Source organism: Phyllobates terribilis, unplaced genomic scaffold (assembly GCF_046119375.1).
Source record: "Phyllobates terribilis strain yellow unplaced genomic scaffold, ASM4611937v1 Scaffold_1__5_contigs__length_1240528914, whole genome shotgun sequence".
NCBI classification, from domain to species: domain Eukaryota; kingdom Metazoa; phylum Chordata; class Amphibia; order Anura; family Dendrobatidae; genus Phyllobates; species Phyllobates terribilis.
The window spans coordinates 447,975,061-447,991,136 of NW_027362761.1; the positions used below are offsets into that span (position 1 = coordinate 447,975,061).

At 39.9% G+C, this 16,076-nt stretch overlaps 1 protein-coding gene across 1 annotated transcript in view; it reads left to right on the forward strand.

The window, feature by feature from the left end:
* The window catches only part of LIX1 (limb and CNS expressed 1), a 169,593-nt gene that overhangs the window by 141,793 nt on the left and 11,724 nt on the right, over positions 1–16,076 (forward strand). Inside the window, exon 5 of the mRNA XM_073678168.1 lies at positions 4,991–5,068. Within this exon, the coding sequence (XP_073534269.1) occupies positions 4,991–5,068 (78 nt within the window). The remainder of the gene's footprint in view (positions 1–4,990; positions 5,069–16,076) is intronic.

Genomic DNA, 16,076 nt, shown 5'->3' on the forward strand with positions numbered 1-16,076 from the left:
CTAAAATATTGGACAAATACTCCAGTCAGTAATGTGTTGTATGACTGTAGCACTGAAGATGATGAGAGTGGTAGACTGATAATAAGGCCATGTTCACACGTTCAGTATTTGGTCAGTATATTACATTAGTATTTTGTAAGCCAAAACCATGAGTGGTTGAAAAATGCAGAAGTGGTGATGTGTTTCTATTATGCTTTTCCTCTGATTGTTCCACTCCTGATTTTGACTTACAAATACTTAAAAGAGAGGAGAGGTGCCAGGTGCTAGACTCAGTGTGATTTATCAGTAATATAGCATAGCAGGCATCTGTCGTACTGCAATTGCAATTATAATCACACATCTTTTTTTATATTTAATGTGCTAGAAAGTAGAAGCAAGACAACACAATATTTTTTTTTAAAAGGCTTTATTTTCCATTTTTTAAACACAATGAAAATATGAACAATAGCAACCATTAGAAATTAGAATCAATAAGTATCATCAATGTCCACTGAAGCAAGTTCAATGTATGACTTTAGAGCAATATAATGTAGTTGCATAGAACAAATTGACAACAATTAAAGAATCATATACATACGCTCATGGTGGCTCAGTGGTTAGCACTGTAGCCTTGCAGCGCTGGGGTCCTGGATTCAAATCTCACCAAGGACAACATCTGCAAGAAGTTTGTATGTTCTACTTGTGTTTGTTTGGGTTTCCTCCCACACTGCAAAGACCTAATGATAGGGAATTTAGATTGTGAGCCCCAATGTGCCGATAATGTCTGTAAAGTGCTGTGGAATTAATGGAGCTATACAGGTGAGTAAAATAAATACACTGAATACATACGACCTCATACACAACAGACAATCATACAAGTCCCCATGCCCATCACCCCTTCCCAGACAAGTCATTAACTATCACCTTATGCCGACATATGATATAACTAAATATACAGAAGACTCTCCTGGGAATCCTATTTTCTAGTGTCTTCTATTGCTAATCACCATCCCCATACCTTAGCAAACTTATAAACACATCTCCTTTTTGTATAGAGGACTTTATATAGTGTAATATATTTACTGACTAATTCCAACCAGTGAAGCATACAGGGGACTTCCATGGATATAAATGCCATTATAATTATTTCATACAGGGGACTTCCATGTATATAAATGCCATTATAATTATTTTTCTAGCACAGAAAAACAGAAATCTAAAAAATAGTCTATCATTGGACCCATTAATAAGCTCATCTATAATACCCAGCAGACTTTAGGTTACAACCCCCTACGGAACTCAAAGGTTCATGAATAAACAGAAGTAGCTCAGACCATAATGGAAGAATTTTTGGACAGAACCAAATTGAGAGCAGAAAGGAGGCCTCTGCCGCTTGACAGTGAAAACACAAATCATCTTTCATAGCCATCCCAAACCTCCTCAAACTTTCCGGGGTATAGTAAATTCTGTTTACAAATTTTGCCTGGATCAAACAGTCCCTAGCACTCTCCTCTGAGGAATAAAATGTATCTTCCACCTCCCGCCATTTCTCCACAGTCAAGTCCAGTATATTAGACATCCATTTCACATAAGACTTATAAGGCTTAACAACCAATGACTGGACAAGAGAATATGCTTGTGTCAGGGATTTAGGTGAATCAGATGTCCCCAAGAGCCCCTCCAATTTTGAAAAGCCTAGGGACACTTTTTTTTCACAAACTGCGAACGCACGGCATGACGGAGTCAGCACAAATGTTTTTACAGAAAAAAATTTGAAATCCATGTCAGACGGCGAGTTGTTGTATTTATATTTTCATGAAGAGAGAAATAAGTGTTTTTTAAAATTATACAAGAAAATTCCCTACAATCAAGACATTTAATAGCAACTGATGTTGGAAAAACTCCACCCCAAATGTTAAAAAAATCTAGACATTTAACATTATATGTTTGTTTTTGCAAACCTGTTTACTAGTCCAATTTGACAACCGTACACACTAGGGATGAGCGGACCCGTGAAAGTTCTTGCAAAGTTTGGTTTGGGTACAAGAACTGTACCTGAAATTAAACCCGGACCCTACAGAAATCAATAGGGACCCGAACTTTGGATCTCTCTCTCTTTCCCTCTCTCCTCCCGAACTGTAAAATGGACTTCTGGGAGAAGTCCGTCTTCCGGTTCACTCTTCTCTAGTTCACACTTAGGATCATTCCCATATGTGAGAAAAAAAACGGTTCAATTTCTGGACTGAAAAAAACAGACGAGTGCCATGCGAGTGTCATGTGATTGGTATGCGATTTTTCACACCTAGCAGCCATATTCAATGCGTTTTTTTTCTCTCTAACTATTATTCTACAATCATTTACAAAACCATTTACAGTGTTCTATGCAACAGAATGGTAATGTATCCGAAAAAATCGGATGGCATACAGATGGTTCGTATGCCGTCTGTTTTTTCTCTCACACTCATTGACTTGCATTGGCGAGTCTCGTCCAAGATACACGGCAAATTGCAGCATGCTGCAATTTTTTCCTCAGTCCAATTTCAGCTGAGAAAAAAATCGCAGATGAGATGTAACCCATTGAATAACATTGGTCAGAGTGCAATCCGATTTTTTATTGGATTGCACTCGTCCGTTTTTCTCGCAGATGAGTATGAGCCCTTATACTGATGTAAGGTGCCCCAGCAAGGTAGTCGTGGGCGAGCTGTAGCCTATACTCGCTCTGACTCCCTTCAGGCAAAGTGTGTCCTCATTCTGATGTGCTGCGATGTATGTGGTGCTTTCCACTTAATTCTGATCAGCCAGTCGCGTCTGTCTCCAAGCATTTCTCTTCTGGAACCAGGGCAGCAATGAATTCAGAGGACACAAGGTTCATAACAATAACTTGGGAAGTAGGAATATTTACAATATTTACAGGCACATATAATGGATAAGGCCCAACAGGTTGTCATTTTCCCACAGTAACTTGATACAACTTCAGCCCTGGTTCCCAATTTAGGCATCTCTGTTGCCTTATTCTCCAGTCCTAGAGAATCTTCCTCACCAATGACAGTATATCTGGATCCTAGTCCTCCCCACGTCCTAGACTTGAGTCCTAACTGCTTCTGCAACCTGAAGACCGAATGTGCCCCCGGGTCCTCAATGACTCTCTTGAGTTTCTCCGGCCAGCTAAGGGGACTCTTATGAGGAGACTCTTTTATCTGACGATGAACTGTCTGAGATACTGGGCCCACGTTTACCCTAGCAGCCAATATATGGAGCCTGTCTGTCTTGTCTCAGGTACTCAAAGCTACTGCTCACTTCCTGCTTTTTGAGAATCAGAGATTTCCTCAGGTGCCAACCCTCTATTGGCTGTCCTCACACACAGTTAACTCTCTCACTGCCCTAAATGCCTGCAATGCTACTGCAAGCTTCACCTGTCATCTGCATTCTAGACAGTGGCATCTTGTGGCTAGTTGATAATACTATAGCCCACAAGGAAACATATCAGGAACAAAGCATTTATTCACATCCTGTGCTCAACCATAGCACTGAATCCCTCTTCCTCTACTGGGCTGGATTATCACAGCTAACCCCTTAACTGGACCTAACTGCAGCCCAGAGAGATCTAACTCTTGGAAACATGTTTCTTAACTATTCTAGTACCAGAAGGAAGCTACTTCCTTCACCAATACCACACTGATGCCTGCGGCCACATTTTGCTTTCTGCACGTTTACCTAGCATTTGTTATTATGTCCTTTTTCGTGTAATAAGGGTTAAATAATTTGGGTTGAAAAGATTGTCAAAAGTAAATTATAGTATTGCACAAAATTTATGGTAAAATAGAAAGTATTAATGGTAATAGACAGGGTAGTAAAAAAGAAAAATAAAACAGCAAAAAATGGAGCAGCTATCAAAAGCACGACTACCACCAAAAGCACTAGCCATCCGGGCAATAGTAGTACCAAACACTAGATGCAATTGGCCTACTTTGCCTCTAGCAAGAAAATTAGTGTGGAGGAAGCAAGGGGCATTAGGTAATATATGTCTCATTACTTGTCTCTTACAGCAACATGATCAGCTTGAGTCAATTTTCTGTGCAAAATGGTCTGCCTGATTGCAAATGTCTAAGAAAGATAATTTTTGGGCTGTGTTTTAATTAAAAAAACATAAAAAGCCTGTTGGTGCACTGTTATTAAATGGACTGGAGCTACCATCCGTTTCTATGGTGAAGTCACTTTGATTTTACTAAGGCTGTCTTTGTGTTAAGTAGCAGTGATGAGCAAGTGTGCTCGTTTAACCCTTTAAACGAGCACGCTCGGGTACTCGCCGAGTAGTTTCGGCGTGCTCGGCATTTCAGTTTCAGCCGCCGTAGTTGCATGTGTCGCGGCTGTTACACAGCTGTGACACATGTAGGGATTGCCAGTTTGTCACTCGGCAAGTACCCAAGCATGCTCGTTTAAAGGGTTAAACGAGCACTCTCGCTCATCACTATTAAGAAAATTAAAATCTTTTCAGGGCAATTCGAATTCTTGGAAAAATCCTCCGAACCTGCCTAATAAATTTTGATTTTAAAAAATTCAATCATCTCTAGTCATCATACATTATGATTTGTATGTATATCTTGTAAAACTAATTGGTACATTGAACTCCAAAATTAAAAACAGTTATACACAGATTCTACCTTGCGCTCAGGTGCAATCCTGCCATTATAAAAATTCTGTCAGATGTTTTATGCCTACTCAACCATGTACAGTTTTGGGTTGGGTATTTACTAAAATAACTGTGTGGCTCCATCAAATTATTACATAGATAAAATCAATCTTGTAAATGATTGGGCAAGTGTTTTGAGGGCGATCCCAGTCAAGGACAATTGCCCCAGCTTTTCATGCTAAACCCCACCTAATGCTATCCCTGTTGTCCTTAATGATAAGGACTGTGAATAGCTATGTATAATGTACTGTACATGCTAAGTAAATAATGTAGTGTAGTGGAACGCGTTGATAATTCCAGGTTTTACCCTCTTTTTTACAGGAACTGATGATAATCTTTCAGCTTCTACACTGGAATGGAAGTCTTAAAGCCCTGAGAGACACAAAATGCTCTCGTCAGGTAAGAAATATCTAGCACATTACCCAGTCCATGCGTTTAATCCATAAACACTTACCCAGCATGAGTTTTTTCTTCGTTCTGGAATCTTATGGCTTTACTAAGAAACATCTGTGATTTTTGCGTTCGGAGTCATCTCCAATGCCAATTCTTGTTCTCAATTACGCTGCCAATAGCAAGTAAACTGTTGAATGTGTGATTAAATACAGAGCTGGGGAAAATAAAGTATGTTTTCTGTGCACAATTATATCAAATTGCATTTGTTAATAAATGATATGGATTGTATCAACTCAATGAGAAACATTGCTGAAACCTGGCAAATACATCATTGACACTGACAGGCGGTGAGACATTTTCCCATGCCTGAGGCTGCTGGAATTCCCATTGCTCTGTGATAATGATCTCACGTAAGTAAAGGGAAAATTTATTTGATTGCACTCTTCAACATGTTAAAGCATGTGTGTGTTTGTGTGTATTAGTGAGCGATTACTACAAATGGAAACAGAGCCATATTGTTCACTGATTGTTGGGTCCTATGTCTAATAGCTCGAGTATCATAGGTCACATTTGACCACATTATTAAAGCATGGAAAATATATAGCAGCTGTTCAGATATTTGTTGTTATTTGCTGATATTACCCCTAAAATGACCATCTCTTGACCCATCATGTGCTGCTAATTACCAACACATCCCTTATCCCTTATACTTTATTTCCAAACTCCTGAAATGTTAAGTCTGTTCTCAAATAATCAGCTGTCTTTCTTCTTGGCCCCTTACGATCTGTTTTTTGCACTCTACACTCTAAAAAACTGCCCGTAGTAAAGTCTCAAATGATTTCCTGATGGCTAAATGTAACAGAAACTATTCTACATATATATTGCTTCTTCTTAATCTCTCTGCAGCATTAAACACCAAAGATCATCAATTACTGCTAAGTTTGATCTATTCTACTAACCTCAGGGATACTGCACTCTTGCTCCTCTTCCTAACTCTCTGATAGCTCATTCAGTGTATCATTTTGTATCTACTTCTTCTCCTTTTCCTCTTATTGCTGGAGTTCCTCAGGGTCTTGTTCTAGGCTCTTTCCATTTAATGTTGTACATCGTTCCCACTGGATAAACAATCAACAAATCTGTACATCTCTATGCTGATGAGACCCAGTTATATTCTTCTTCCCATGACATCACCCATGCGCTCTGACACCATGTCCTCCCTCTACCTGTAACAGTATCTTTAAAAACTTCAATTTTTGAAAAACTTGATATTTCTATTTTAGTATGTGGACTCCAACCTTTCCTTTACTCTTGAAACTCAAAAACATCAGCAGAATCCACCCTTTTCTTTTTGCTGTTGCGCCGATTCATTTTTGCCTTGATTACTGTATCTGATTACTAATCAGACTTCCCTGTCTCCAATCTTTCTCCTCTTCAATCTGTCCTGTATGCAGCAGTCAGGCTCATCTTTCTATCCAACCACTATAGTGATGCCCACACACTGTGCCAGATGCTTTTTGCCCATATATACAGGTGCATCTCACTAAATTGGAATATCATCAAAAAGTTAATTTATTTCAGATCTTCAATACAAAAAGTGAAACTCATATATTACATAGAGTCATTAAAAACAGAGTGATCTATTTCAAGTGTTTATTTCTATTAATGTTGATGATTATGGCTTACAGCCAATGAAAACACAAAAGTCATTATCTCAGTAAATTAGAATAATTAACAAAAAACACCTGCAAAGGCTTCCTAAGCATTTAAAAATGTCCCTTAGTTTGTTTCAGTAGGCTCCACAATCATGGGGAAGACTGCTGACATGACAGATGTTCAGAAGGCAGTCATTGACGCACTTCACAAGATCCCAGAGTTCCAATTTTCATTTGGAAATCAAGGTCCCAGAGTCTGGAGGGAGAGTGGAGAGGCACACAATCCAAGCTGCTTGAGGTCTAGTGTGAAGTTTCCACAATCAGTGATGGTTTGGGGAGCCATGTCATCTGCTGGTGTAGGTCCACTTTGTTTTATTAAGACCAAAGTCAGCGCAGCCATCTACCAGGAAATTTTAGAGCACTTCATGCTTCCCTCTGCCGACAAGCTTTTTTGGAGATAGAAATTTCATTCTCCAGCAGGACTTGGCACCTGTCCACACTGCCAAAAGTACCAATACCTGGTTTACAAACAACAGTATCACTGTGCTTGATTGGCCAGCAAACTCGCCTGACCTTAACCCCATAGGGAATCTATGGGGTATTGTCAAGAGGAAGATGAGAGACACCAGACCCAACAATACAGACAAGCTGAAGGCTGCTATCAAAGCAACCTGGGCTTCCATAACACCTCAGCAGTGCCACAGGCTGATCGCCTCCATGCCACGCCGCATTGATGCAGTAATTGATGCAAAAGGAGCCCTGACCAAGTATTGAGTGCATTTACTGAACATACAATTCAGTAGGCCAACATTTCGGATTTTAAAAACATTTTTCAAGCTGTCGTTATAAAGTATTCTAATTTTCTGAGATAATGACTTTTGTGTGTTCATTGGCTGTAAGCCATAATCATCAACATTAAGAGAAATAAACACTTGAAATAGATCACTGTTTGTAATGACTCTATATTATATATGAGTTTCACTTTTTGTATTGAAGAACTGAAATAAATTAACTTTTTGATGATATTCTAATTTAGTGTATTAAAACGCATGACATTATTCACATAATACAATTGGTGTCTTCAGGGGCAGGAATATGACAGCATAGTCCACCACTTTTACATCACTTCCAGACTCCTCTATATACAGCCTCCTCTTAGACCCCCAAATATGAAGCCATTATATCACTCCTCTCAGCCCCCTATTTACTGTAACATCCCACCTCATAGAGATAACCCGATTGGGGCTGTTTCCTCCCTGCTGTGGTGAGTGTTAGAAAACAGTTTGCTCAAAGTAAAGCGAACCAGCTGAATCCCACCCATAACAGGCGGTAGTCATGAAGTAATCAAGTATCAATCTGGGTCAATCCAAAAGTAACAAATGATAAATATACTTTTACACTCAAAAGCAACCTAGGAGCCTTGTTGCTTGGTCAAGGATCAGATGACTGGGCCCAGTTTAATTTATTGTCAGGAATGCTGAAGTATAGATTGAGCTGTTGGGTTGGGGTGTACTCATTTATGCTGAGCACTTTATGTGATCCCTAGCAAAGGGATCGAAAAAAAAGCTGGCGTAGTGCTTTAAGAGACTGAGCACAATAAGTGCTGCCTAGGGGGAGCAAGGTGATGTGCAAGAGATCCACTATGGTGGTATCTACAGAAAGGTTGCCTGCATTTCAGTTCATTATGGAGAAACCTCCTGTAGTTACTTTAATGTTTCCTGTAGGATGAAAGACATGACATGCATATATTTTATATGTTGCTATTTTTCAACATATAACCCAAGCAATAACAGAATACTCTTAAGGGAATATTATATAAAAGAAGTTCTCAAAGCAGATGGTAAAGTTAAGTACACAAATCATTGTGAAGAAATAGTTACTGGCACTGGCAGTAAAGAAACCTAAACACTTGGCCTAGATCTTATTGAAGCAGATAATGGAAAAAAGTATTCACCGCCACAACACACAGAGACTGCGCCTTAGGACAGTTTATGGCAAAAGTATTTTCACTGCAGCCTGTGAAAATGTCAAAACAATTGTGTTCTCTGCTGTCTCAGTAGTGTCGTATCATAGATTCTCAGATTCCCTCTCACGGGTGGGGAGATGCACATTTTAGATTTTGTGTTCATCCTAAATTTTATGTTATTTATTACAATGTAGGGGGTTTAAATTAACAAAGTTGACACAAACTCCTTGTAGATGTAGAGCACACTGAATGCACACTACAAAACACTAAAAGCTTCTGGCTGGTGTTCATAGGAGACTGTAATTTTCACTATACACAGAAGTACTGTAGTATTGCTTTGTATAGTACAAGCAATCAAAAGATTGCAGGTTCAAGTCTCATAAGGGGAGTGGACTAACAAATACAGTGAAAAGTGAAAAAAATGTTTTTAAGAATATATAAAACTTCAAAGCACCGCCCTTTTTACAGTTATAGTATGTGACATAACCACATCCTTAAAAGTGCAATCTTATCAAAATATGAAAGAGGCGATCAAAACATCATATCTACCCCAAAATACTATCATTAAAATTTTGGCTCAGGATGCAAAAAACAAGCTCTCTCACAGCCCTATCGACCACAATTTGAAAATGTTATGGGTCACTGAATATGGTGACACCCGAAAACTTTTTCTTTTTTTTTTTTAAATTTCAGACAGTTATTAAGTCTACTCTTAGCCTTCATTTTTGCAAGCTAAACATTCCCTGATCCTTTAACAGTTCCTAGTAGGACATAGTTTGCAGTCCACTCACCATCCTGTTAGCTCTTCTCTTAACTTGCTCCCTTTTTTCGATGTCTTTTTTTAAAATGTGGTGCCCAGAACTGGACACAGTATTCCAGATGAGGTCTAACCAAGGAGGAATAGAGGGGGATAATTACTTCAAGTGATCTAGAATCTCTACTTATCTTAATTCATCCCAGAACTGTGTTTGCCTTTTTTGCTGCTGCATCACACTGTTGACTCATGTGCAGTCTATTATCTTTTAGTATACCCAAGTCTTTTTAACACGTGCTGTTGTAGATGTAATTTTGTTTTTTCTTGCCCAGATGTAGAATCTTGCATATCTCACTCTTATATACCATTCTATTAGTCACTTCCTATTGTTCAAGCTTATCTAGATCCTTTTGAATCCTTTCTCTGTCTTCTCTAGTGTTAGCTATCCCTCCTAGCTTTGCATCATCTGCAAATTTGATTAGTTTTCCTTCAGTTCCCTTATCTAGATCATTTATAAAAATGTTGAACAACACTGGGCCCAGGATAGAGCCTTGTGGTACCCCACTTAAAACACTCTTCCAATTGGATGTGCAACTATTTATTACCACTCTTTGAGTATGATCACTGAGCCAGTTATGAAGCCACCTAACTGTTGCCTTATCAATCCCATACTTGGTCATTTTTTCAATAAGGATAGTTTGAGATACTTTATCAAATGCTTTGCTGAAGTCGAGTCAGTGATTCCATCATAGAAGGAAATAAGATTAGTCTGGCATGACTTGTTTGCTACAAACCCATGCTGGCTCTGGTTAATTACTGCATTCTTATCCAAGCACTTGCATACATGCTGTTTAATAATTTGTTCAAAGATATTTCCTGGTATAGAAGTAAGGCTCGCTGGCCTGTAATTTCTCCATCTTCTTTCCTTTTTTTTAAGATGGTGGCAACATTTGCACTTTTCCAATCTGGGACTTCTCCTGTTCTCCAATCTTTTTCAAAGATTCCTGCTAGTGGTTCTGCAATTTCCTCTGGTATCTCTTTCAGTACCCTAGGATGTAATTCATCTGGACCAGTAGATTTAAATTAATTTAAATTAGCTAAGTGTTCCATCACCATCTCTCTGCTTATAGATAGTGTGGATTCTTTTATTCCTTCGATAGCACAGTGAAGATCAGTTGATGTTACATTTGCTTTCTTAGAGAACACAAATGCAAAATACGAATTTAAAAGTTCGGCCTTTTCAACATCATTTTTGAGCACTTCGCCATTTTCCTTCTGTAAAAGGAGGTAACAGTGCCCCCATGTTAATCTGTTAGTGATAAATCCTTCACATCGCGCACTTTGACAAGTGACACATCCCTGAAATCTGTGTTTCAGCCTCTATCTCTTGCTGTCTTCAGATTAAATAGCAAAAACCTGTTGACAGATTCCCTTTAGGCTGTGTGCCCACGATGCGTTTTTTAAGTGTTTCAGCAGCGGCAAAAACGCTGCAGAAACGGTTAAAAAACGCATGTTAAAAGGCCTGCCATGTTCCCCAACGATAATCTGCATGTGCTGTGCACATGCTGCGGAAATTTCCGCTGCGGGTTATCATTGCAGAAAAAAACGTAGCACTACCAATTATTTTGCGGAAGTGCTGCGTTTGCGCCGCCATTGACTTTCATTGGAACGCTTGGATTCCACTTCACTGCATCTGTACATGCGGAATCCAAGCGTTTCAATGTGCGGATGGTACCCGGTTGTGGAGGACAGGAGACTCTCCTTGCCAACAGATCGTGGTGGACTGAAGGACCTGCGCTGACGTAATTTAGTCATGTGACGGCAGGTCCTTCAGTGTAGTGTACCGTGAGCTGCCGGCAAGCCAGGACGGAGCGAAGCAAGACTCCGGGGGCCATTGGAAGGTAAGTATATTTATTTATTTATTTTTTACCATTCTTTTACGTTCACAATATATAAATTCATGCCGGTTGCATGGATTTATATAGTGTGACCAAGTTAACAAGCACTTTCCAAGTGATGCTAAAATCGCTTGGAAAGCGCTTGTCAACCCGCATTTGGAAATGCATGTGCCGAACGCTTCACATCCGCATGTCCCAGGCAGGAAAAACGCATGTACAATCCGCATGTACAATCCGCATGCGTTTTTTCTGCCAGGGAGATGCAGAAACGCTCAGGAAAAATCCTGAGCATTTCTGCATCATGGGCACATAGCCTTAAGGCAACCCATTATAAATAATAGCTGATGGTGCAACCCATTTTAAATAATAACCAATGGTTTTACATGATAGCCTGGTATCTGGAACCCTCTAGTAACAGCTGCTATAGCTAGGTGAGGCTGCTATTGATCAAAGATCTGACCAAACATGTAGTATTGTCATGGACAGTCTGCCCCTTCTAGCAAACTAGCCAGTTATGTGCATAAATAGCCCATTTCTCTGTCAGCTACCTTCACTGATGTCTCAATCTGCATGAACACTCGTACAATAGTGCATTTTTATTTCAAGTTCAAGAGGAAAACTAGATGGAAAGCTGTTCCCAAACAGCTTTGGATCACTTGGATGTTATAATATAACATTTGCAGTCCTCTACCCCAATGCCAAATGTTTGTGTACTGTCATGGGCCCCCAACACACTATAAATTGTCTTCAACGCAATCTAAATTGCACCGAATCTAATGACCAGTTTACAGATGGGGTTACTGACTGTTCTTGGAATACTCTTTAGGATTATTCAAAAGAATGACACTCCTCTTGTAATCTCAGTTCTGTCTATGTGGCCATCCTCGCACTCGACTACAAGGAAGCCATCCTTTTTTGGCCAATTATGTGTTCCTATTTGGACTCTCCACACGTGTCTTGCTAGGTTCCTGTAGTATTGTAGTATCCTCCAAACACATATAGGACCAGATTTATGTGTATTAGTAGACTAAGTGCCCATGTAGCGTTTTTCAAGCGTATATGCTGCGGAATTTCCGAAGCGTAAACACTTGTTAAACGCTAGGTAATCCACCCCCCATGGTTCCCAAGGGGATTCCGCAAGTTCTATGCCCATGCTGCGGATTTTTCCGCAGCGTTTATGTCCATTAATTTTGCGGAAGCGCGGAGTAATTGCCGCCATTGACTTGCATTGAAGACTCAAAAACCAGGGGAGGAGTCCTGAGGAGATAATTTGCATATTCCCACTGCATTTTGGGGTAAGTGAAGAGTCTCCGCGAGCTCAAAGAACACTGGATTTTGGCTGTTGGAGCTGAAAAGAGGACATCGGTAAACCGCGCGCCTACCGGCGCGCACATTTTGAAGCTTTTTTTTTAAGCTTTTTTCACTGTTTTCAGAACATTAACAATAAGAACATGGAAGAGTCCAGGAGCCATTTGGTGAGCTGCATATCCTGCTACATGTTCACAGACTTGCCAGTGGAAAAGCCAAACTTCACATGCCAGAAATGCAAGCTTGTGTCCCTGTTGGAGGAAAAGTTGCGAAATCTAGAAGAGAGGTTAACTACCTTGAAAATCATTAAGGAAGGTGAAGAGTTCTTAGACAGAGCAGAATTATCTCTTCATGATTCAGAAAGAGAAGAAATTCGAACTGCACCTGACGAAGCAGAGGAATGGAAGCATGTGACCCACAGAAGCAGGAGGATCGAGAGGCAGTCAGCACCCATACTGCTCAGGAACCAGTACCAGGCTCTCACGCAGGAGAACCATGAAGAAATACAGCAAAATAAGACTTTGCCAGCAATGAATAACCTTCTAAGCCCTCAGAATCCTCCTGGATGGAGAAAGAAGAATGTTGTGAAGAAAAAACGGAGAGTGGTGGTCATGGGGGATTCCCTGTTAAGAGGAACAGAGGCCGCTATCTGCAGACCAGACATAACCTCAAGAGAAATGTGCTGTCTTCCAGGAGCAAAAATTAAAGATGTGTCTGACAGGATATCAAGACTCTTCAGACCTACAGATCACTACCCATTCCTTCTAATACATGTGGGGACAAATGACACCGCAAGAAAGGACCTGGAAACCATCTGCAGTGACTTAGGCAAGAAGGTGAAAGAATTGGGAGCGCAGGTGGTCTTCTCATCCATCCTCCCAGTGGATGGCCATGGAACAATGAGGTGGAATAAGATTCTACAGGTGAACAACTGGCTACGTCGATGGTGCCGTCAACAAGGATTTGGATTTCTGGATCATGGAATGAATTACCTATACGATGGACTACTTGCTAGAGATGGGGTGCACCTTACGAAGACTGGAAAACATGTATTTGGAAGTCGCCTTGCTACACTCATCAGAAGAGCTTTAAACTAGAACAATGTGGGAAGGGAAGCAAAAGGCCAGAAAAAAGCCATACAGCTGACAAATACTATTGAGATCTCTGCTACTGGAAGTGGAAAGGAAGAACAAAGACAAAACAATTTAAATAATAAAAATATGGGAGGAAGAGAAACCAATCACAAACTAAAATGTTTTTATACAAATGCACAAAGCATGGGCAACAAACAAGGAGAATTGGAACTACTAATGCAGGAAAAGGAATATGATGTCATTGGAATCACTGAAACTTGGTGGGACGATACACATGATTGGAATAAAAGGCTAAAAGGATACAACTTATTTGCAAGAAACAGACTTGATAAACGAGGAGGAGGTGTTGCATTGTATGTTAGAAAAGCGTATATCTGCACAGAGATTGAAGCTTCAGAGACTGGGAGTTCTGTGGAAACTGTTTGGGTAAGAATACAAGGAGAGAACAACGGAAAGGACACCATTGTAGGCATTTACTACAGGCCACCTGGGCAAGCTGAAGATATGGATGAACTCTTTATGTATCAAATGACCAAGTTCTCCAAAAAATATGACGTAGTGGTCATGGGAGATTTCAACTATCCAGACATTTGTTGGGAATCTCTCTCAAGTAAAACTAACAGGTCAAGCAAATTCTTATCCTCTCTTGCTGACAACTTTATCTTCCAAAAGGTAGGGGAGAAAACAAGGGGATCTGCTACTTTGGATCTAATCCTTATAAACAGGGAGGAAATGGTTGAGGAGGTAAAGGTGGCTGGGACCCTAGGAGGCAGCGATCATGCTATTATAGAATTTTGGATAACTAGAGGAGGAAGACATGTGAAGACTCAAACTTCAAGGTTAGATTTTAGAAAGGCAGATTTTAAGAGACTCAGAAAGAGAATAGGTGGGATCCAATGGCTGGATGTCCTTAAGGACAAAAATGTCCAGGAAGGATGGGAAATTTTTAAAAATGAGATTCTCAAAGCACAATCGTTAACAATCCTGAAAAGTAGGAAGAATGGGAAGCATTTAAGGAAACCAGGATGGATGAACACAGAACTTAAACACATGCTAAAAAGAAAGAAAGAAATGTTTATTAAATGGAAAGAGGGAGGCATATCTAAAGAAGATTATAATGCAGTCTGCAGATCCTGCAGGGCACGTATCAGGTTAGCTAAAGCTGACAATGAATTAAGGCTTGCAAGAGATGTCAAAAGCAATAAAAAAGGATTTTGGGGGTATGTCAAAAGTAAAAGAAAAGTCAAAGATGCTATAGGATTTTTACTATGTATTTTGAGGCGCTGATTTCAGAAATGTAATCAGAATTTCTGTAGCACGTACCATCTCCGAGATATTTTCATTTTACGATTATAATGATAAGGACTGTACATAGTGCATAATAAATTGGCACTTATATTAAACTTTTTATTTCAGAAGTGTATTTTTGGTAAAAATAACCAATGAAATTCATAATATGGACTCTCTGTATTATAATATACAGCACTTAAGCCCTGTCCAATCATTAGTTGTGCACTCTCAGGCATGCCCAGACACAACTGTCAGACTTTGGTCTATTTCCAAGTATCATTATATAATAGCAGCAGTATTGACGCTGTAGTCTTCATGTGTTTCTTCTGTTTTGCAGAAAATTTCATATGGAGCAACACTGTTTAATAAGTAACGAGTTGCAGAATGTTGCGTCAATGTTGCAATGTCAGTGGCCTCTTTTGTTATATATGTGGAGATTATACCCTTAAAGACCAGAAAAGCAGTATAACTGCAGTTGCTAACAAGGCGTATGAGTTATATTTTGGATGAAAAATTGGTGACCACGACAGAGCATGGGCTCCTCATATATGCTGCACATCTTGCCCTACGAGTTTGAGGTCTTGGCTGAAGGGTGTGCGACCATTGATGCAGTTTGCCATTCCAGTGATCTGGAGGGTGCCGAAGGACCATATAACTGATTGTTACTTCTGCATGACGAATGTATTCGGTTTATATTCTAAGAACAGGAGGTCTATTGAATATCCCAACCTTGCTTCTGCAATTAGACCAGTGGCGCACGATGAAAGTCTGCCAGTTCCAAAACCACCGCCGGTGTGGAGAAAAAAAGATGACGATGAAATGACGGTTGATTAATTAGAGATGGAAGCTGCTGCTGCTGATTCAGATTTCGAACCATCAATATCAACTGCTCCACATTTAATATATCAAGCAAGACTCAACGATCTGGTCAGAGATTTGGGTTTATCAAAGAGTCAGGCAGAAATTCTTGGATCAAGGTCACAAGGGTGGAATCTGTTGCAGCCAGGTACAAAAATTTCAGTACTTCGCAGTCGTCATGAAGATTTGACCAA